The sequence below is a fragment of the Diprion similis genome, chromosome 4 (genome assembly GCF_021155765.1).
Source record: "Diprion similis isolate iyDipSimi1 chromosome 4, iyDipSimi1.1, whole genome shotgun sequence".
In the NCBI taxonomy this organism is placed as follows: domain Eukaryota; kingdom Metazoa; phylum Arthropoda; class Insecta; order Hymenoptera; family Diprionidae; genus Diprion; species Diprion similis.
In genome coordinates, this window is record NC_060108.1 from 20,813,565 (window position 1) to 20,837,648 (window position 24,084).

General features: G+C 39.5%; 2 protein-coding genes across 2 annotated transcripts in view; both read right to left on the reverse strand.

The window, feature by feature from the left end:
• LOC124405632 (transient receptor potential cation channel subfamily A member 1) lies at positions 1–22,713 on the reverse strand. The gene is made up of 23 exons (XM_046880679.1): positions 22,673–22,713; positions 17,164–17,386; positions 13,894–14,076; positions 9,441–9,597; positions 7,344–7,434; positions 6,597–6,792; positions 5,409–5,618; positions 5,083–5,320; positions 4,796–4,995; positions 4,546–4,718; positions 4,353–4,465; positions 3,842–4,178; positions 3,616–3,760; positions 3,388–3,486; positions 3,026–3,262; positions 2,642–2,937; positions 2,438–2,564; positions 2,065–2,355; positions 1,785–1,944; positions 1,188–1,250; positions 714–841; positions 388–591; positions 1–304 (listed from the first exon to the last, which is right to left on the reverse strand). Exons 2-22 carry the CDS (start codon positions 17,365–17,367, stop codon positions 436–438), a joined length of 3,804 nt encoding a protein of 1,267 aa, XP_046736635.1. The 5' UTR covers positions 17,368–17,386; positions 22,673–22,713; the 3' UTR covers positions 1–304; positions 388–435.
• The window catches only part of LOC124405924 (otoferlin-like), an 11,702-nt gene continuing 9,686 nt past the window's right edge, over positions 22,069–24,084 (reverse strand). Inside the window, exons 29-33 of the mRNA XM_046881195.1 lie at positions 23,488–23,602; positions 23,045–23,080; positions 22,732–22,923; positions 22,228–22,291; positions 22,069–22,178 (exon numbers count right to left, since the gene is read on the reverse strand). Coding sequence (XP_046737151.1) covers positions 22,069–22,178; positions 22,228–22,291; positions 22,732–22,923; positions 23,045–23,080; positions 23,488–23,602 — 517 coding nt within the window. The remainder of the gene's footprint in view (positions 22,179–22,227; positions 22,292–22,731; positions 22,924–23,044; positions 23,081–23,487; positions 23,603–24,084) is intronic.

Below are 24,084 nucleotides of genomic sequence, written 5' to 3' on the forward strand. Positions count from 1 at the left end.
ATAATGTAAAAATGTACCCACAATATTAAGTATAGTATGAATAAATGACCGAAAACAAAATAGTTTTTTTTTTCTTTTTGCTTTTTTCTTTCTTTTCTTGTAAAAAAATCACGACCGGCACTTGAGTTGCACAAGTTAAATTCGAAAGGGATAAAATTGATGTATCGATAAATTCGTTTGGTCTGTACAGTGAATGAATTAAAATATGGCAATACATGAAACAAGTATACTACAATTATCTGTTATCGATATCACAACATTCAATTCGCGTCTGTGTTACGCACGGACTATATTCTTTGCACCCCTGAAATTGAATTCGTAATTAAGCACCGTGAATATTGTTTATGGCTAGCGTATATCAAAGTATATCAAAGTAATTATACCCACACATCGAAACCCTCAAAGGGCAATAAGGTTTGACCTCCGGAAAATACTCTACGGTGAGGATCCTCTGCTAAAGCTCACGGCACTTCGAAGTTTTCTGTTATTCCTTGGAAAATTCCATTTGTTGTTAATTTTCAATACAAGTCTCAATTCGCCAGGAGACACACCCTCGTCCACGTCGTCAGCCTCGGTTTTTATCTCCATTTTCTGAAGTTGAATAAAAAGAGATGGTGCAAACCAGTGTTATGCCTTCAGCTACATTCATACTTTTCACCCTAATATTTTGGCGCTTTAATTGTTGACTATGCAATGAGGATCGCGATGATTACCTGTACTATGAGACGTAGTAGCTGGTGTTGCGATTCTAACGACAAAGTGATTTCTTTGAGTCGCCGTTTCTGTTTCTCCAATTCCTGAGTCACGTAATCTTCATTATTTTCTAACACCATGTCTGTACCTGAGTGAAACAACGTATAAAATAGCTGTAATTGAAACTTCCTATTTTTTTTATTAATCTTAGAATTGGTTATTTCGTAATCGAAAGAAAAGTGTAGGAGTACATTTATAGAGTACAAACACCACTGTGTATAGAAACGTGTAATAACGTGTCAGGCAATTAGTTAATCTAGTCCTTTACATCCATACGACCCCACTCGTGTAAGCTAGGTGATACAATATCATTAAACGAGACAAACTTGATCGATTGTATAAAAGTGCAGACAAAATTCACACGCGAAACTGTGTACCAAGTTTCCAAAATAAATATATATAATATGAAAATATTAATTATGCACATGCGTTACCGTGAGCTCGGTTGGCAGCTGGAAATCCTGGTTGATTTTCTACCGCTACTCTGCGCGCATCGTCTGTAACACAGCCTCCTTCTGCTTAAGACACTATTACCGAATGGTGGAAAATACTGACCACTGCAGTGTATGATTTTTTTTTCATCACAACGACTTTCGAGAATTCATTATATCCAAGCCATGTTTATAGAGCTTATAGGTGAACTATGAATGCAAGAGTTTCTACGTGTCAAATGACAGTACTAGGCATTCAATAACGATCAGTTTATATTTTGATAAAAAAAAAATCAAGCTTGACAACAATCTATTATAATTTTGTGAACCTACATCAACAACCATTCATGCAGTGTAGAGCATTCCAAGTGGAAACAAACAGAGACAAAAAAATTCATTACGATTTTGTAAAACGGTTATTGCATGACAAGGTCCATTTTGACGCAAGGCAGTAGCAGAAGGATTGATCGGTTATTTGGTTCTTCATTTTCTCAATATTGAATGGGACTCTGTAGAATTTCAACGGGTAACTAACACACGATCGCTTTTGCGTGCCCTCCGTAAAAAATGTGGAACCTCGTTCTTTGAATTTCTACCCACCGTCATCTGAAAATGGATTACAGAACCATTTCTTCAGTACGAAGTCAAGAAAACCAAGTTTGCATTTCATTTCGTTTGGGTAGACTTTCAGTTCTTTTTTGTCAACTTTTTTCAGTAACATTTGGGGTAGTTTCCTCTCAAGTTCGGTGTGTAAGACAACCTGAAGATGCGAAGACAGGAATTCAGTCGAAGCCGTGGCTCCAGTCGCTGTCAATACTTGCAGATCAAAATACTTAGGTATTGATTTTTACAAGCAATCGAATACAGTGCGAATTCATACCTGCATGGCCAGTCTCTTAAGTTGAGCATTCCTGCGGACGGATTCTATATCACCAATTGCTAGACCGTTGAGCAAGTTCATGAGTAAGATCGGCATAAGAACCATGAAAAGACCGAGTATGATGAAGGCTGGTAGTGGAAAGGGTAGACCTTTAGTATCTTCAGGACGGCACTTGGTGCAGCGATGGTAATACGGCTCGACGTAGGTTCCGTGAAAGTCAATTTCCCCCAGCATCATGGCGAATGTTGTCATAAGTGACATCGGTACGCTGTTAAACGAGATGTGGTTGCCCTAGATTAAAACGCCAAGATTCTTTATAGGTCAACGATATCAGGGAAAATTTTCGACATTCTGTAAGTCATCTGATACTCACCTTTGACAGGAGAATGTAGAAGGAGAGACCGAAGGCGATAATGAGGATAGAAAATACAAGAAACACTTTGATCAACGTCTGCAGTATTTCGAGGAACATGACAACGTATATCCCGACCTGATCGAATCTGGAAAACAAAGTTTGAAAACGAAGTAGGATTAAACTTCTCATCGACACTGTTTTTTCACTAAAAATTTTGCTCACCTTTGCAACAGTAATAGCAAATTAAACCAGCTAAGAAAAACGGTGATCGATGCGCAAGAAAACTGAATCTCGTCTAGTCTGCCGATGAAAATTGGCACGACCATTATACTGGAAGATATGTATAAGAGCCAAGAGACCAGGTTCGTCGGGTCAAGTAAATACTTCCACCTTTGCTGGTAGAGCTGAAGTACTTCGCGAAAAACGCTCAAAGTTACGTAAATCATTGTCACCATTGCGCTGACTGACATTGCCGTGGTTGTTTTGAAGTCTTCGGTTGTCGAGAGACGCTGTCGAATCTGCGAGGAGGTATTCACAATTTTTATTCATTCTTTCTGATTGCGGAAGATGGACGCCTGTAATTGGAACGAATTTCTTTATCCTTACTTCTTCGTTCATGGTTACGTTAGATCCATTCATATTGTTCATGTCGATAAGCATCCTGTTTCCACTAGTCATGTTCATCAGTTGAGACGAAAAGAGGGTGACGAAGGTGAGGAAAATTGTGTAGCAGAGAAGGTTGGCTATATGAAAATATTTCCCGTAAGAATTCCATTTCATTTGTAGGTATTTTTGACTGAGAGGATGAGCCAGCAGCTCTACTCTGCCGTGAATTACCATTGCCTGAAATATCCACAAATAGTTAGTAGCTTACAGGAACTGGATCGTGCTAAACGACGACCCAATGATCTTGTATGCTAAGTCGATTTACTTTAGATATAAGGACGACGATTTGAAGTGCGACTTACATTGAGAGCCGGGAGGGGAACAGGTGTGGTTGCTACTAAAGTTTCACCAAATTTATCATCCTGAGTCGGGCACTCGAGACAGGCGAAGGAATATTTGATCTGTAATGAAAGAGTGAAGAAACATTTACTAGAACCTGAATTTAATTAACGATGAGATTGTGGGCAAAGCAACTATCAGCACTCATGGAGCTATGAATATAATTGATATAAAAATTGAATCTCACGAACGTAAAAGCATTTCGAGTCCTTTTTGCAGTCCGCTTTCGTAATACACTTGTCCTGGACAGCTTCGAATACCCGTGGCATGGATGCGATCAGAGCGAGAGTGACGCAAGGATGTTTGTCCGACTTCATAGACATGATTTTTTGCGCCCTAAACGTGCAAGCACGAGTGTCACAGTTTTCAGTAATCAGCAACTAATTCGCGAAAGAATTTTAAATATTCATAACTCACCTCTCCTCGTGAGTAACCATTGCCAATGCCGCTTCAGGGAATTTGTAATATATGGCATAATCGATCGCACTCATGTCCATAAAATTGTAGAGCAGCTTGCAGCCCATTGATAATAACAGGGATATGGCGTTGGGTTTGTTCTCCATAGTAGCCAGGTGCAAAGCGGTGTTGCCATCCTTGTCTATTTGGTCAAGCAGTTGCGAGTGGACGCTGTGGAGAAGCTCCATCGTCTGAGTGTAGCCGCTCATTGCTGCTAGGTGTAGAGGATTCCGACCGTTGTGATCTCGATGAAGAAGTGCACCTCTGTCCAAGAGCAGCTGAACGACTCGCATATGTCCTGAAAGGAGGAGTCGACCTTTAGCGAGAGCTTATGTATCTTTTAAGATCACACATCATCAGATACGAGTGTTTTGGTATAACGTTATTCGTTGCTGCATGGTGATATGAACTAGAGTGAAACTGTCCAACTGACGACACCTCACTAAGAGTATACTCCCGATTTTGATTATACCTTGCTGCGAGGCGATGTGCAGTGGCGTCAAGCCTTCTCCGTCGCTTTCGTTTATTATGAACGTTCCCTTTTCTGAGTCGAGAAGCTGCCGCGCTGTGTTATACCTTCCATACCTTGATAGAGTGGGAAGTTAATTGCTCGTCACTTTTTCCATTATTCACATCACAGTCTCGTGAAGCAGCGAGTTACCTACCTTGCTGCAAAATGAAGAGGACTTTCTTTATTGTTGTTTTTCAGATTGATGCAAGCTCCGAGACGTATGAGGTTCTCCAGACTCCGAATGTGACCCTCGCGACTGGCGTAGTGGAGCGGCGAACAACCGGTGTCGTCTTTTTCGTTCAACAACTGGAGCAGGCTCACGTTGGACTGCGAAGTGATGGATTAGCTCCGGCGATTATTTCTACGATGACGAAGAGATTGGATAACTGGAACAACCTAGGTACCTTGCTTACTTCTTCCGCGAACTCCTCCAGCCTTCCGCCGTTCATGACGACCAGGTGTAAAACGTTCCTGTGGTTAACGTCCTTCAGATATATGTCGGCGCCGAGGCGAATCAGGCTGTGAACCGTTCTCCAAGCGCCCCTAGCAGAAGCCAAGAGCAATGGAGACCGTTTCTCCTTGTCCAGTGCGTTTATGTCGGCTCCTACGCTCGCGGAAACAAGAATCGATGCACGGGTTAAGTCGGAGTCGAAATCTGCGCTAAATTCTCCACAACGTCAGTAACACTTACCCTCGAGAATCAGGTACTCAGCTATCTCCGGGTGGTCAAACATCGCGGCGCAGTGGAGAGGCGTCATCTTCTGCACGTCGCATGACATCAAACACGCGTATTTCTCCGATGGCTGAAGAGCGAACATTAGCTTTACGATGTCGATGGCACCCTGAGCGCAGGCCAGATGCACGGGGGTGGAATAGTCCTGCTGTTGGGTTGATATTTTTGCTCCTGACTTCAGACAAAGTTCGACAGCCTGAAAACGACGAACAGGAAGAGATGGACACACGTGAAAAGTGCACATCTACTAATTGTTGGGAATGTGAAGTCAGTCTTTCATTCACCTTGATGTCTCCGCCGTGAACAGCCGAGTGCAGGGGTGCGTTGCCTTCGGCGTCGTGGAAACAGATCATGTCTTCTCGCGTGCAACCCTTGGACTCACCCCATTGCAAAAACACCTCCATTGTCCTTGACGACGCGTTCTTCGCAGCCTCGTGAATCGGGTAATATCCGTTGTTGCAGGGCTTTCTTGGGGAAGCTTGGAAATCGGTGATCTGTGGCGAATGACGATTAATTTTATACTTGTGGAAAAAGATTGACTGTGGATTAGAGGGTTCAATCGAGATGCTCGTCAATGGGGTGAAGACGGAATGAATCGGTTACTTGGTCCCTTGTAGTCACCAAATCGTGGTGTCTTAATCTTGATACAGTTTGATCGCACGCTCCGCTGTCTTTGCGTCGGTAACAGCCAATCTGCACTGTAGGATTTACGGGAAATCTTGTGACATTTATGTAACGTGCGATTGAGTTTATCGTTTTAAAATTTATACATGCGCAGCAAGCTTGTCTTGCACGCAACCGGCCACGTGCGTAGTTACCATTCAGCGTATTTGTGTGTGATCAAGGTGAAGGTTGCTCGAGGCTGCTTATTATTGGAGTTATTTTCAATTTACCAGGAAATTCACACGTGTACAGACACGTTGGTTTCCACATTTATTGCCAATATCAAAGCTTCACCTGTGAGGTTTCCGTAAGAGAAATGCAAGGACTGCCATTTTGGAATTCGTTAAAATAGAATGTAAAAATATACGTATATATACATTGTATTCTAATTTACGTTATTTCGTAACAAAACCCACAGAATTCAGATATTTCTGATTAAAATCTACCAGTTTAATTGTCTCCGTATTTTTTCATCGAGGAAAGGAAAATTGAATTATAACAATTTTCCAAGAGTCAAGGACACGTACGACAAAAAAGAATTATTTTGTTTAAATTTAGCACCCATAAAAACTCGACGCAGAATACTGTCATTATTAACGCGCCACGGTGGAATAAAAGCAACGAGCTGCTTTGAAAAATAAAAAAAAAAAGTTGCTAACGTAAATTCAGAGCTACCAATCAGCCGGGCGGTGAGAAAGTTCAATATTAATTCTTTGTCAAAGTTAGGAATATACTCGTGTTTTTTTAACTGATTTGCATGATTGCTCCCTAATAAGTAAATTGCAATAATTAAAATTCACTTTGCTCACCAATATCCTGGCGCATTCGTCATGGTCATAGATGGCAGCGAGATGCAACGCTGTCCTCCCGTGTTCGCCACCCTGCTGTACGTCGATTTTATCCCGGTACTTTAACATCGTACTAAGTACATCCACTTTGTTCAGTTCAGTCGCCATATGAATTGGGGCCTGTTTCTTTTCGTTCAGAATTGAAGTATCGACGTTGCTGCAAGTAAAACGTAGTATTAGCAAGTGCAGGATCATACTTTGATTAATCGTTAATGAACGGCGAGACGATCGTGCCTTTCAAATTAAGGGTTCACTTAATTAGTACGACGGTAGAGACGAATTTCAGCCTAATGCCCATAAAGCATTCTAGATTGATTAGCAACAAATTGACACGGACACTTTCAAAGAAAATTTTTGCCATGAATGTGACCGCGGAATGAATGAATGTTTCAGTTTTGTCCGGATACTCTTTAAATTAAAAATTTAAAGATATCTAAAGATGGAAACTTCCAATTCAAATTTCCTACTCACAAATAAATGGGCTTTTAAACGGAAATAACATTTATTTAATTGCCGGTAACGCTTATATTATGGTAATGAAGTTCCTCGTTTGAGTAGAATTACACCTAACAGTTGTAAGTAATGATAGCCGGGCTCGGTTACTAAACGCAGTTCTTAAAAACAACTTCATCCATCTGAAGGAACTGCAGTCAAACTTATCGATGGGAGATTCCCGTCGGAAAAGATAATAGTTTTGAATTGACTTACTTGAGGAGGAGGAAGTCGATAGCTTCAAGACAAACGTTTTCGATGGCTACGTGAAGTGGAGTATTTCCAACATTATCTTGAACGTTCATATCTGAAACAGATAACCCATATTGAGTTCCATTTAGTCTGAAAAGAAGATAACGTGCTCGTTCAATAATTCGCCGTAGGATCGAGACGTTATATTGGAATAATGAGACTTAGCAAAGCTCGGAAAAATGTCTTGTTATTTAGTCGCCATGATATTTATAGGACGTCGTTGTTTTTGTATTCTCCATCGGTCGTAACGAGTTTACTTTCATCGCGAAAAAGAGCGAAACTTTTTCTGTAAACGTAATGAGTGACTTGAAAAAAATCAATGACTAACTTAAGATGGTCCTTCTCAAAGAAAAACTCTTTTGAGTGATCGATCGAGTGGATTGTCTTTACCAATTCTTTGAAAATGTCTGACGTTTAAAGCATACAAAGTACTTGAAAGTATCATCATCCGAGAAAAGATGTTCCAAAGAATTTCTGGGGTTCGTTAAGCGGCTTTACAACGACGGTAATATAACGAAACCAACGACATTTCATTCACTGTTGGTTTTATCAATTCTAGATTTCCAGAATCAAGGTAACAACTTCGTCACATTTCTCGTGGTTGTGTAACCCTCGAAATTTTTAAGAAACTGCCTGAAATACCTGAAATCGATGGAAGCAAGAGAAACGTTAACGCGGTAAGATTACTTTAAAACAAACGTTCAGATCATCTATCACGAACGACTGGGAAAGTGGAACTTTACGGTCAATAAAATTACGATGTTGCGATCAAAATCAACCCCCCACCGGCACTTTTACACGTGGCTAACTATATTTTCGAAGTATTTTTACGACAGTCAACGTCTCCTTTGATTGCGAACGAGTTACGGTGGTTACATTAAGCGGTCTCACCGCGTCCAGTTTTCCGCACGAATGTGTGGGACCCTCCAGTACATACAGGCTGCAGCAGCCAAAAGGAATTTGATTAAAGATCTGAAGAAAGGAAAATGCTGGAGGAAAAGAGAAGGAAACAAGCTCTGTAGCGTGGCAGAATAGCAGATAGAATAATATCTCTTGGGCATCCTAATTGCTTTGGTCCTGCACGTGAGTTTGGCCCAGTTGCTTCATTGACTGTTAATTTTAACTAAGAGTAACACTCGTTCAAGTTTTTCCACAGTTTTCTCTTACTCTTGGCTGCCCGCCAGTCCGCCTGACGATCCAACCACTTCGATCTTAAAGCCGCTACACTCGTTTGCGCAGTCGAAGAACTGTGCCAAATCAACATGGAGAATCGTAAAATTGAGATGCACGAATCGATACGCTTTTATTAGAGTCAGCAAGGGACAAGTGAAGAAAGGTCAAGAACTCGAGCTTTCAATTTCTCTATTCTGCAAGATCCACCCTTACTTTCAGGATGAAGTGGCAGAACCATTTGAATCAAAGGACAGGGAAAGAGAAATGACTGATGAAAAATCATCCGCAATGTCATTTGTAGCAATGATAGAGAACATGAATGAAACAACGGTCCAATTGTGTACATATGAAAATCAGCAAATTCGGATAACACAAACTAAAGTATCAGTAATTCTAGAAAAAGTTTTATAATTAGAGCGCTTTCAAAATGACCAAAGTCTAATGTTTTTGATCCGATTTTAATGCCTTGGCTGCATTTTGTTCACCCTAGTGATCTCCACGTAATCGCTTGATAAAAATTTCATACACAGTTAGCTTCAAATTGGATAAAAGTAGTTTCCGTGTATAAGTATACAGTAGAACAGATGTTCGTCTACAATTATGGATGTTTGAACGTTATCACCTAAGATTTCGTAAACATTTTTCAAACAACTGGCGAAGATGTTGTCATTGAGTAAAATCCGCCCAAAACATTAGAATAAGATCAGAAAGATTAGCCTTCAATCATTTCGAACATTCTAATGATGAAACTTGATCTCAAATTGTTGGTATGATAAGGATGGTTAGTGGATATTTTATCCTGTTAATTCTTATTTCTGATCCAGACGACCGATTTATTGTTATGGTTGGCGTTCGCCATTTTTACTCTGCATTTCAATGTCTACTTACTTCCGCCGTTGGTGTGAATAAACTGGAGAATGTTGACTCTGTTTCTGGCCGCGGCTTGATGCACCGCGGCCCTACCTCGGCCATCCTGGATATTCAAACGGCCAGGTTCGTTCCGGTAGAGCCGTGTGAATTCCTCGAGACTTCCGCTCTCGGCTGCCTGGCATACGTAAGTACACGAATGATGTGATTAGCGCAGCTGTTCGTTATGCTAGTCAGTATAGCGACTCTCATTGTCAGTCTTGCAAGAGTCCCAGGGATTAAAAGCAGAACCGAAAGTGGATATAAAGGGTTAAAGGGTGAATAATGGGGTGGCTTAAATATTTATTGCATTAGTGCCAAAAGAGATAAGGCACGGAGGATTAGTTCAAGCCGATAACTATGCGGCAAGGTATTTCAGACGTTGTTTTTTCTCTTGCCAATTTTCACAGTTTACATATTTCGGTGGACAGAAATGAGTGAATTTTTTCCGTGTACTTGCTGTGTTTTGAAGAAATTATTTCAAAAGACTTATTAGCAAAAATTCTAGTCACAGTTGGAAGTGGTAAAGACTCAAAGAAATGGTTACTCTTCGCAATGCTTTCGCTGGAATATGGAACGAGAATAGAAAATTTTCGACTACGTACGTGGAGTTAGACCACGAAAATTATCTTTTAGTTTTCTAAACTTGTTTAAAAATTTGGGTTGCCGTATATTTTGGTTTTGAATGATAGCCCTATAGGTATAGACCAAAGTAAAACTTGTTCAGACGTTCAATTCACGATCGTCATATGCAGGGCCGAATCACCGAATAACCGCTGAATTAATATTGTAATTTATGTTAAAATAACAAAAAAATAAATTTTCTCTGAAAATAATTGAGAACAGATGCGTTAGAACAATTGTTCTATAATTTTTTAGTTTTTTAAACCTATATTTAAACTTGAGCGTATTTATTGAGTTTAAGTTTCAATATTCTTGCAGGTCGAATTGTGGAACTGTAAAAAAAATCGTGAATGACACAATAAAATTGAGGAAGCGAATTCCAAAATAAAGAGTGTCATCGTAATCTCGCCACGCAATTGGGAAAGGGGGGTTTTATTTGACTGGTGTTTGAAGCGAGAAAAGATTATGTGAAATACAAGTACCTTTATCAATTCGTCGGGAGACAATTTCCTCAATGATTTAAAACCGATAAAGACGGTTCTCCATCGGCGAGCCATCTTCTGCCAGTTTTCACTTTTATTTACGGCTGTCATACACTGTTGAAAATGTTTTTATCGTAAACTTTCTAATCATGATTCGAAACTTCATTCCCATATATGAAATAGTAAATTCACCATACGCATATAGTACATTTACCACTCGATTTCGTTAAATTTTATGTACAATTAACAGTAACAACAAATACGAAAGAATATACATTTACTACACAAGTTTAGTGCGATTGATAAATTATAGTCAAGCAAAGGCATTTTCTATCAAAGCATCGTTTTATAAAAAAAATGTCCAAATCGAAAAATAATTATGATGCAAAAAAAACAAAAACATTATTGTTCAATTCCTTTTACTGTGCGCAGGGTTTTGTGTAGCGAATGTATAATGAATTGACAAACATTTTTAACAGTGTAATACATCCTGGAGTCGGGCGCTATAGCCGAAATGTTCATTTGTAACCGCTATATTTTAACTTTTCAAATAACTTTAGATTATAATTGTATTTTATTTAGTTCACAGCCAAAACTAATTATCATCAAACGTAACAAAATAAATTTTCAGAGTCTTCATTCAATTTTACTGACTTGCGAGCACGCCGAAAAATACGTTTTATCAATTTTTCTATATTGCTTTTATCTGTTATTTATAGCGATCAGTCTATATCAAATAATTTAGTGCACTTGACGAATGTCTTGTTTTTTCAAAATTATTTCAAACCGTTAATACCGATACCTCGGAAGCAAATAACTTACAGTATTTAAAGTTTGATTGTTCAAATAAAGTATCACAAGTAAAAGATATTCAGAGCACAAGTCGATACCACTGAGTGATTTGTTCTTATAGACTAGCCTTCAGATTTTTACCACGATTCTGCTACCTAATCGTTTTCACAATCACTTCGTAGTAAGAAAATGTTTTTCAAACGATCGATGTTCACTTATATAGATAAAATTGGCACTTGATTAAAAACCGCTGTCGACATCCGGTCGCTCGAAATCAGTAGTTAGCAAAAAATTATCGAACAATTGGGCGGGAGATCGCATTCGAACGAATCAACTGCTCGGCCGAAGCTAGCAAGACGCATGACATATCACTTCGGAGTGTTTAGGCAGTTCTGGAAAAGAAGCCGGGACGCCGAACGTCGTCGCGTCGGTTGAGGCTGCGCGTGAAAATTTGCAAGGACAGGTAAGAGCCCGGAAGGTGGAAAAGCGTGCGAGTTCAAACACCTTGAACTAAACGAAGCAGGTAGTATAAAAAATGAAAACAACCCTTTGACACACCGATTCAAATTTCATATGCAAAAATGTAATGAAAATTTTATACGACAACGAATGCTCGACTCATATTGCAAGCTCGAAAAATCAACTCTGCATTATTTCATCTATGTTATACACTAACGATCAGAAAAGCTGCTAATATTCCTCGGTGAACTCTGCGCCGATGACGTTGAACAACTGACAATGAGCACTAGTACCATCCACGACTTTGGTTCTGTTTTCTTGGTCTTCAAAATGTTCGCTAATTACAATCGAGTTACGAAATGCCTGCTACGTTTGAGGTGCAGTTCACGTGTTTGAATTGCGGAGCAAGGATGGGTGAGCTTTTAACAAAGTAAGCCCGAAGTTCAACCAGATGGACTTTGCGAGGGCAGGTGCTCCAGGATCCGTGACGCCAACGCAGTGTTAAGCTCTTGAGTAAAAGTGTCACTACATGTACAGTTTAACCTGCGTGTCGAACGTGCAGAGTTGTGTAATTGGCGATTCCAATTTTCAAGGGCTCTGGATTTGATCGATACACTAATTCCACCGGCTGCTTATATAGTTGCGTAATTAACATGGGAGTTTCGCTCGATTACAGACGTTGGTAACCAAACCAAGACCCAAGGGGTCGTTCTTCGTCAGAACATGACTCATGATCAAGAATTTTTTGCGAAATCCTTTATTAAGAATTGCGCAATCGTTTCCAGCGCGGGCTCTCCTTGGTCGCGGGTTATATTGAAGTTAGAAACATTAATATAATTACGAATCACGTCGATACTAAATCATACTCCGCGTTCATAAAAGAAAATTAACAAGAAACTTATAATGTGCTTTGTAAGTTCAGCGATACGATGAAAATATAAAATATTCCGTAAATTTATGCGCATTAGTTTTTTTTCTTTATCTACCAATTCAATACGTATAAAAATGTATAATCTATTTTCCCAAATGTACCCTTGTCTAGAGTCTTGGAAAGGAATAATATTTTTTCTCATACCTATATTAACGATCAGTGTACGTTACTCTTATCTCGTATCAACAATATCCACGTCCATATAGTTCGGACACAAACTACATGCGTTGTTGCTTTATATAGAACGATAAACGAGTTTGAGTTAAGTCGTAAGTGCAGCCGAGCCAGCAGCACTTGCATCATTATTATAGTTGAATGTTGCACAATCGAATGGCTGAGTAGACTTTTGTAAATAGAATATAAAAAAATTATGTTATTAAAAAATAAGTGAATTACGACTGGCTCGCTTAACAACTCCGTGCTCAATTGTTCCGGGCAACTTTGCAACCGAATTTTTGCTAATTGCATGAAAGCGAAATATACTCAATGCCTGTATAAAGTCGTATAAAACATTTCAATTATCACTTGTCAAGAAATTCGAGTTTGCATTATAAACAACACGTGGCAGGTACATGGAACAATGTAATTATTTTATAATCTGCGAATAATTAGCGATATTTTTTTTAAATGTATTTGTGTTGTCGAAACTTTGAAGTGACGAGCAGCAAAGTGGCTTTTAAGCTTACAGCCAAGAGCCATATGCTGTCTTTTAGCCGTAACCAGGCGATACGGATAATGGGTGAAAAGAATCGGCGATTATTTCATGTATACAAGCACTCGTGTGGCGAGAGATCATTGGAGGTATTTTACCCGCCATAAAATTATATCTGCATGCGTGAGGCTCGACGTTACGGCTTACGCAACAGCCAAACACGCATACACACCATTGTCATGACATGCGATTTAGAACGCGTCCGTTCACCCTTCGATTAACATCATTCGGATGAACAAAACGCTTTTTATGAAAAACAGACTGGTGGAAATGATTAAAAAAGAGAGAAAGAAAGAAAATGTAGCTGGATCACCGGCAATATTTCGATTCCCTGCAGCCGGATACCAAAATGAAATGATCCGCAGAGTCTTTGACTAGAAGTCAGAGAATGTACGCGAAAAAAAATTGCAGATAAAGTAGAAGGTGCGGACTTACCCGCAGAATACGGTAGGGGCTGTGGCTGAGGAGACAGACTTCGGCCAATTTTTCCACTTGTGGTTCCTCGGCAGATTTTCCCCGTGAAAGCCGGTTTCCGGACTTTGGTATCATCGTTTGTAGTTCTGCTTTTTGTGTTGTATCTCTTGTCCCGTTTCCTACCCCACGTTTTTTCATCCAGCTCTGCAAAAAGCAAAAGAGGATTAAAAGTGAAAAATAGTACGTGTGTCAGTGTTTCAAAATTAGAGCAAATACTGTTATTTTTCTATATAATCAAATCGATCCGTGCAGAGATTTCATCCCGCTCGAAAAATCAGATTGTGAATAAACGCACTGCAATAAATTCAATGCATACCTACGCATGTGCGTGAAATGTCATTAATATTTAATTCGAAATAGAAATTGGCCATCTCCTTTTACAGATACCAACTCGTGCGGTCACAATTGGAGCAGATTTCAACGGAATTCGTTGAATTGAATTAAACTTTATTGACACTAGAGTTTACGCCTGTTTACTTCTCAAGGATTCTCGATATTTCATTTGCCTCATTAATTAATTAGTTGCCTATTTTCATTCGCTTCAAAGTGAGAGGAACGCTCATCAAATTAGCATTCTTGAATGAAACTCTTTCGTTCGTTCACTAGTACCACCCAATTTTCGAATTTCTAGTATTGTACCGCCGAATCATCTGTTCATTTTGTTTTCAAATAAAATCGTTGCTTTATAAGTTTTATCGGACATATTTTTTCACCACCAGGAAAATTTGTTCTATTACAAGGTTTGTATTAAAAATTTTTCCCTTCAGCAAAAAAATTAATATTTAGAGCCTCCTCTTGATGCAAGTGACTTTGAATCAGAAGAGTGAAGTATTACGGCACACACACACTGGATTGATCTCTATTCAAAATACACGTAAGAGAAAAATGCGGACGTACAAAGAAAATCTAATTGAAGTAATAAATTCCCACAAAAAAAAAACAAAAAACAAAAACAAACGACAACGCAAGGGTAAACCGAAGAAAAAAGGAAACACATATTTTTGATATCTTACCGCGTTAGGTTGCAGATTTTCTCGGAAATGATTCTCGCGAGTCACAAATCAACGATATGGATTTGCACGTGGAGTCAGAGGTAAAGCGAGACAAAATGTGGACGAGGGTGCGATAGAATAGGATGGGTGCATGGACGACTGATTCAGCTGGGGGTGCTCACCCTACTGAAAGCCTTAGTGCGAGCAACTGTCGTCCGCGGCGCTAACACGGACTACACGCTCCTTTAACGCTTGAAAAATTTCAAGAGTACATGTATTTTGTTTGCTCGTTTGTTTGGCAAAGATAGCGATGATAATATTGTCCTTGTGCTATGATATCAATCGTATTAAGTATATATAATATATATACGCACGACTTGATTTGCGAATTTTTCATTTCATTTATTCCCTTCTACTCAATTTCATTAATTATTTTTCCTTACGGTGGGTATTAACCGTGTTTCTTTGCACTAATTGTGAGTGGAAAATTTGTGTCGAGTTCTCTGGCGTCAAAACCGTTCTTACATTTTATCTTATTTCCTTTCCGTCGTAGCCACTAACCCTCGCTACATCTGATAAGTAACAGTTCGCGTAACGGAATTAACCACTTCTAATCGTATAAAGCTTCAAACTGTTTTGCAACAAATAATCATCTTATTTTTTTCACCTTGTAATCGCAAAGTTATTTACGTGATAAATCGGATGAAAAGGATCCGATGCTGATCAAATTATATACACCCTTTCCTTCGACGGTGAAAAATCCTTTGCGCGAAATCATCATTCGATTATCTGCAGGGATGAAAAAATTTGCGGTCCGTGGTAAAAGTTTTATAAATTTCTCTTATTTTTAATCCGGTCACACGCTTGATTTAGAATTTTTCATCTGTTTCAATATGATTAACGGGTCCAGCAAGATCAAAACCTGTGTGCGTGAGTACCATCGCCGTTTGTCCATCTGGACAATAATAAGATCGATGGTCAAGATGAACGCGAGGAGTGTTTTACACGCGACTCTTCTCTTATAAATTCAGTAATTCTTCTACTGTTCATTCCTGCCAGTGTCTTACTGTATTACACGTTCAATTTGTTCGTTCAGAGGAAGGGCAATCGATTGAGAATATAATTCTTATTCAATTTACGCCGGAGACTTGGCTTTAGATTTTTATTAATTAAAAACGAAATTGAGTGTCACGTGCCTGTGATTTCAATGCTGTACCAATTACTCACTCGTGAAATACGTCAACAAAAAAAACATACCGACTACTTTAAAACTTACAAAATTATTATTACGACGTTCTCGTATCGAGTTCCAATAACCGTTCGATTATATTCGAACATCTGCGAGAACTTTACCGCGGTTAATAGATTGCGAAAATACCTGTCTTGGGTGTCTTTCAGCTATGCCTTTTTAAAACTGCCACTGATCGATCGTGACAACGAATAAATTCTATCGTTTTCTACCTCTCCGTTCGCGGGCGATAAAATATAACTACTTAAATATTTAGTGACCAACAGGATCCTTGAGTTAGGCATATATTCTCGACCAAAAACAGAAATAAGTCTTGTTCTCAACGTTTTGTCGACTTGTCAACGATTATAAAAGAAGGTACAGCGTATCCGCATCCGGACCTAGTAAACGTGTTTGAAAAATAAATAATACAAGTTATTTTCCGTGGAAAGTAGAATCGCTCTGCGTTCGATTCCCTTGTCCTGAAATTTACATATTTTTTGGCAACATTCCAGCGTCCCCGCAGGACGATTCTCGAGTGCGACGAGGTTGCGGAATCCTTACTCTGATAAAAAGGGTCATAAATCCAACAGATATTTTGAACCTGTTCGCTATATTATCTTAAGATGTATCTCCACGCCGTGGGAACAGTCGGAAAATATCTTATGCAAGCGATGTATCAAAATGAGCTGGTTACTGTTTTCATGTAAAAATATCATCAGACCGTTTCCACCCAATTTTCCTCATCCGTAACGCACTACTTTCCGTACCGCAGTGACGTATTCATTAATAAATCATTAATTACGATTAATAGAAATACTCGAAGTGATAACTTTTCACTATTTCATCATCTGCTCTGCTAATAAAACAGAATTTTTTCATAACGCGTTTTAAGAGGGTTGACGTTTCGTGGCGTACCATTTTGGTCCCGAGAGTTTCAGTCTCACCAGATGACAGTTTACGCTTATATCAGAGGTCGAGAGGCTTCGTAGTCTCAAAATTTGAACGTACCTCCCAAGTAGAGAGAGTGCTCTCGTGCCTGCCAACATTGATGACAACGGGTCCAGGAGGGTCGTCGTTTCCAAAATGGACAAGATCATTTCCGCTTGTCGGAGGGTCACTGTCACTGTTATTCTTGATAGTATTCTCCTCGCTCGAAGCCCCGGCGCCTTTGAAAGCCCGAACGTTTTGCAAAAAGTACAACGGGTTCGGCATTTCGGTAATTAAGCGATATCTGGAACGGGAAATTGGCTGCTCAACGAGATCCTAGTCGATTTTAGCTATGAGTTTACACGGTAACAAATTTTCGATGCCGTATTGTTTGCTTCGTGATGTATAGTATAGATAACATTTTAAAATAAGTATAACGTTTCATCGAATTAAGATAAAGAAAAAAAAAAATTTTTGAAGTTGTAATCAATCAACTAGGATGGATTATTCTAGGATCAAAATTCGAATGATGATAGATTCGAATCAAAATTTTTTGTAACTTAGCAATGTGGGTGAGGTTATCAAGAAAGTTTTTCGCAGTCCCCTTTTTTTTATTACTTTCCCAAGTTTCTCATTTCACGTTTTGCGTAATCCATTCTGACTCCACTTGAATGGATATACGTTTTTATATGGGATATTTCAGCTCAACTCGACTATGCCTCACTTGGAGTCTCACCGACTTCCTTGATTTGTTTGTGAAACAGAGTTCCTTACAAAACTGGATTAAAAACTAAGACTTCCACATCCTTTTCAAACAAATTGTTATACAAAGACTGAATGAAATATTAAATAACTGCGTATTTGAATAATTCTCAATCATTTTTACTGCGAATTTTTATAGTAGCGTAAAATTTACGTGAGCTCAAAAGTCTGGGGTTTAGAGCAGAAGAATTATTCCCCAAAAATAGATTATAATCAATTGACGTAAGATTGAACTAATTTATTCTTTTGATCGCTTAGAAGTGAAAAAAAAATAAAAACAAATTGAATGTAAGCATTTAGGTTTAAAATTTTATACCCAGTATGCAACTGAAAAAATACTTTTCGTAAAATATTACTTTTTCGATTAAAAGTTCCTCCACCTATACCTTATACTGAATTACAAATTATATTAAACATATGAATTAAAATTTGGGTAAAATTGACCCTATCAAAAAGTCAGATCTCTTCTAAAATTCATGACTTGAACGGCTGCGGTGAGTTTTTACGAACATTTCAATAGCTTCTAATAAGAACGATGTTATATCTGCTGTATATAGACAGAGGAGATATATTTTTCCTGATCGTAACGATGTGAGATACCTGTTTCTTATCATAGTAAGTCATCGATTCCAGAAACGAAGCAAGGTGGTTAATTCATTGCGGGTCAAGTTATGCCGAAATTTTCGAAGAGCAGTAAAAACAAGGATACTAATATCAACTAATATCGTGAAAAACGAGAATTTAGTTCGTTTAAAAAACATTCTGAAAATCACAAATCTCAACTATCTGAATTCCGTTTAGACAAAAGCGACGACTGGATATGTTTTAAAAATGATCAAGCAAGTAACTCGCAACGGTTGGACACAATATTCTATCGTCCAACGTCAAACATGCCGAACAATAACTATCGTTGAAAAGGGGTGAATTCTTTAACATCTTGCAGGGACGCATCGCGTGATGAATTTCGTAAAGTAGTGAATAAATAATGCGACTTCATTTAACATGCGTCATCAGGAACCGAGGTAAACGTATATTTTCACTGCGAAATAACGATGGTTTAGATAAGTTTTCTGATGTACGTGATCCGGGTTCTCAGTGTCCCAAGGGGGTACGAAATTCAAGCTGAGACAGCCGCGTGCGTCGGAATACGCAGCGCGCATACTCGTCTGCACTCAGCCGTCATTTCCTGGAGGTGATGTCTAGCGGTCACAGGAATCAGATAACGATTCAAACATAATCGCTCAGCTCCACCTGCTATACAATATATAATTTTTCAAAAACCGATAGAAATCTGTTTACTTCGTCATATCGACGGGAACTCACACCGCGGCAAAACTCTTGCGAATATATATGTATATATATATTATATATATATGAGTAATTCCTTCACCAGTTCACGCAGAAACACACCGCACTAAATTTGACAAAGGCACGAGGTGAAAAACCTGAGGCTGACAAGAATAACGTCGATTATGCAAATAATATTTCGCGAGCGAAAGGTAGAAGCGGTGAATTCGCACGAACGATCCTCAGCCACCCCGAAATTTTGCGAATCACTGATATCACTCGGTCTCTTTCGACCGTCACGCGGCTAAAGCTGCCCTCGACGAATGTACGTATGAACACCTCGGCCACTCCCGTTCGCCAATTGCCAGAGGCGAAGTAGAGCGACGATTCGCGAATCCGCGTGTTATAGCAACTGGCCACGCCACAAGTGAAAACCGCTCTGAGTATCGGGCCGTTAATTACGTCAGCGTTAGGAACGGCGCCTCGACGTGACGGACGGCAATCGAATTGCAAAAAATTTTGTGGCACCGAAACGCACCGCGACGCACGACCACAGCTGGGAAAAGGGTGCAGAAGGGTGAAGGGAGAAACAGCCTCAATCAAGACACATCCTTCGTGCTTTCGAGTCGCACCCACGTTCGGTAACTCACTCACTCGCTCACTCGAGATTGCTTCGAGCTACGGGGTTTCCGGCGCGGGGCTTCTTCGTCTTGAAAAATAAACTCCTATGCTCGACGTGTGATTACGTATTTTGCGACTAACTCACTTCTACGTGGAATAGCTATCGCGGTTTCCACATCTTCCCTCCTCGCGTTGCCATTTTATTTTCAAACAATGTCGTGCCTGTTTTTCTAACAAGGAGGAAAACCCTCTGGTCCTTATACTCACGATCAGCCCGCAACGGGTTCAGGGAATATCTTTTCCTACGTGGTTTTTCTTCCAGATATTTTCTACTATGGATGAAAATTCCGGAAGTAGCGGTTAAATGGTATTTAATGTTCTTTGGAATTATTAACATCGACAGCGGTGAAGTGGACCTTTTATCTTCCCTAATCTTTACATGTACATATACGATTTGTACAATATGAAAAACATAATCGACCGGTATCAGTGGTTGAGATCGGTATTCGGCTATCCGCCTGGAGGAATATAGCTGCTTGCAATGTTGAATCGAAAGCTAACTGACAGTGAAGATAACGGGAACGCGTTAGTCAAGCGACAGGATGAATAATGGCCGTAGTTTTTTCGCATAGATAGACCAATACTTGCTGCTGTTATATTTGACAAGCTGGTTACGAGGGGCTTGAAATACGAAAACGGTTAATAAACGGCGTGGTAAGAACTCTATATGCCTGCTACATCATCGAAATTAAAAAAAATAATTCGTCGTCAACGACGACTCATCGCCGAAATGAAACTCGTAAGACCCACCAGAAATTGATATTCCACGACTTTCTATTCGTATCCAGGTTCCTAGAATTTTCCAAGACTACTCATTCTACCTTCTTTTGCACGTGTTACTTCTTCACGAAGAATAAAATGTGTCCTCCTAATGCACGAGAAGTCTCACTTTTACGTCGCAGAATTTTACGCCCCTCTTTTTGGCCTCCGTACCCGGCTAACAGTGTGTTTGTCCAAGGTGTGGAGGTACTTGAGTAAACAGCAGACGTGTTCAATACTGTTTTTCATTTTGCACTCACTGCTACAAAAGAGAATATGTACTTAGCGAAAAAGCCACGCTGGCCACGTGCGAAATCTCGCAGGATTCAATCAGCGGCCAGGCAGATTCTTTCAGGCAAATTGTTTCGCTTATATTGGACAGGCTTTCATCGCGAGCTTGCAAAGGGTTGGTGGCTAGTATTACCTAGTTCAGAATGAACGGGAGAAAAAGGTCGGGGCTTACTTTCAGGTCAACTTGCAAATCTAATTCTCGACTAAACCTGCCCTCGGCTGTGGCTCAAATTGCGGCTGGATTTAACACACCCGCCTCGAAATCTTCTGCTTGTAGACGATATCAAGGCGGTGCTTATCCGATTAATGAAGGTTATATATTGCGCTACGGTCAGCACGGATGTCCCCGAGATATATTAGAAAAGCTGCGAATTACACGCCTGCGCATCTAGCTGGATTATCTGACTCTATTTTTTATTGTCTTTCATCACCTTTCCCCTCTGTCTACGTTAATATTCTTTTTTCAACGTACGACTCTACCTCCGGGTTTTTTCCCGTTCGTTGAAAGATAGCTATCAATGCCGCAGGTGTACGTTGCACATTTTTACTTTATTTATTTATTTCTAGGTGGTGCCGTATTTATGCACGCGTACTTTAGACTAATTAATGAACTCGGATACATGGAAATGTACAGCTGCAACGTATAGTAAATATGAAAACAAGGCGTGGTTTGAAATCGCGCAAATCCACCCCGGAAAGTGAAATATTATGGGTATGATTTCCACATAGATTCACTACTAAGCATTGCAAAGTAAGATAGAAAGAAAAAAAAATCTGTAATATTATCATATCTTCTTCTGTGTTGGGTAAATTATCATAAAACAGGTACTCTTCATAAACGAAAAATTATTCTGAGCTGACGAGTTGTCATCCCTCACGTGTTTTGCAGAGACGTAAGTACGTAAAAACGAAACGTTGACGGAGTCTCTGAAACTTATCAAACTCCGAACTTATAAAGAGGTTTCCTCTGTTTGCTTACACTTGTTAAGTGATTATGTGAGCCAATAATGAATCACAAAGATATTAAATGATCGTTATAGTTGCTCAGCCAGTTCTTTGCCGAGCAACTTATCTCTCAGCGATTACGCGTGACGAAATTGAATTTACACACCCCTTTTTCACCCGGAGCCGAAAGTCTCTATTCGAAGAAGAGACGCATGCGCGTTTTCTATACAACTATAGTATGAGCGTGAAACGTGTTGAGCTTCACGTGTGCTCACCGCACTCTGGATCAGGAGGTGATGCTGTGAAAGAAGCTTCTTCGCCGCACATGCCACCCACACGTTTTATGCCACTCGACTCTTTTCTCGTATATCCTATCGTTCGATATTACGTTATACTTCACGTGTATTAACTAACTTTTACCAGACTTGTCAACGCGGTGTTCACACGTCAATTCATTGGGCCTGCCAACACGGATAAAACTGTACTTGCCATTAATTTTGTCTCATTCCTTAGGTATATTTCGTGATGTGGATCTTTTTTTTTCTACTACTGTTTTCCTTGAAAATTGTCATCTCAAACATCGAAAAAAAAAAACTTCGAAATGCGTTCTATCGAGACTGCAGAACACATCACATATTTTTCCCTCATCGAAATACGTTGGTTAATCAGGGTGAAAATCTATTAACGATTGAATACGGAAGTGTATAATTTTCCAGAGTTGAACGCGGAAATACAGACGCTTTTTATGAGCACATAAAAAATGGATTTTTAGATTTTGTGAAAAATGATTTTCTTCAGGTAAAAGAATCGTAAATACTCCATGACCTTAGTATTAGGTATATATATATATAAATCTCATCTTTACCACTATATACCGTCAATCACACACTCATGTGTTATTGAAATAAGGTTTGTTGATCGTACACTCTTCCAGGATCTCGTCGACCGGATTATTTGCACGGTAAAGTAAACCTCTTGAGTAGCGTTGACGGGCGTTGCGCGCGGTAAACTGACCCTCAGGGCGCCTGGCAACTTCTGCCATCCTTGGAACTCCTTCCAATCGAAGGAGACGCGGTGATCTGGCCCACCGTCGGAAGGTAGGCACTTTTTTTCTCTCTTGGGATTTTCATCAGCACGTGCGAGGTTAAAAGGTAACACAAATTGGTGAAAAAATTACAGCAGATGGCTAGTTTGACTAATCGAATTTCGTGGTAACCTGATTATTCAGTTTTTATACGTTTAGAAATTTTCCCAATGATGTGTTATCTTCATTCTTTAAAAATTCAATACAAAAGTGATGAAAAAATAAACGTCAACAATGCGTGCAATTGCACGTTTTTATTGCACGAACTTGGTCCGGCTCCTTTTGCTGGAAAATTTTCATTCGTTTATCCCTTCGTACCTAAACTGTCAACTACAGATAGTCGATGAAGTAAAATCAGTTGCACAAGATTTGAGCCTTGAGTTAAGGAAAAGAATTGAGTTTTCCAAAATAGTTTATACAATGTAACCGAAACTGTAGTTTCACATTAGAATAAGTGTAATTAACTTCGATTGCCCTTATTTAATAAGGCGACTGTAATTGGCCAGGCAACAATTCGCTTGATTCGACTCTCAGGCTCCCAGGATCCGTTTGACAAAATATCCAGGAAACGCGTAAATTCCACAACCAACAAGTACTGTGAGCAGCATTATACAGAGGGCAAAAATAATCTTCCACTTGTAGTATCGACATACTATGAAACGGCACGCTTTCCAGGGATTACGAAACCAGGAGAACGAGGTATCGGGCCGGCTGTCGAAAAGAGAAAAAAATTAACCATATAACTAATTAAGTACTGTGTTAAATCGTCGTGGTTTTTTGTTAGCATCGGTGTACAAGTCGTATCGTCTCTCATCTTCTTCACTTATGATTTACGTACAATTGTTGATGAACAACTAACTTCTTGATGAATTCTGACAAAGGGCTCTCACTCCTGTAGTATAAACGGGAACAAAGCTAACTCGAACAGAAGTTCACCAATTGATTATATCTCCACAAAGGAGAGCCAATTCACAGGCGTCGGTAGAATGAGTTAAACTCAAAGTAAAGTCAAGAAATGAGTGAGATGAGTTGGGGTGAAAGCGGAGGTTTTTGGCGAGTGAGGTCTTGTCGCAAGGGCGATGAACCGATCAATATTGTGTTGGACAAACTCGGGAAAAACACGTATTTATCAGTAATTACAGGTATTTACGCTTGAAACTTACTGCGTAAGAATTTCTCTCTCTTGATTATTG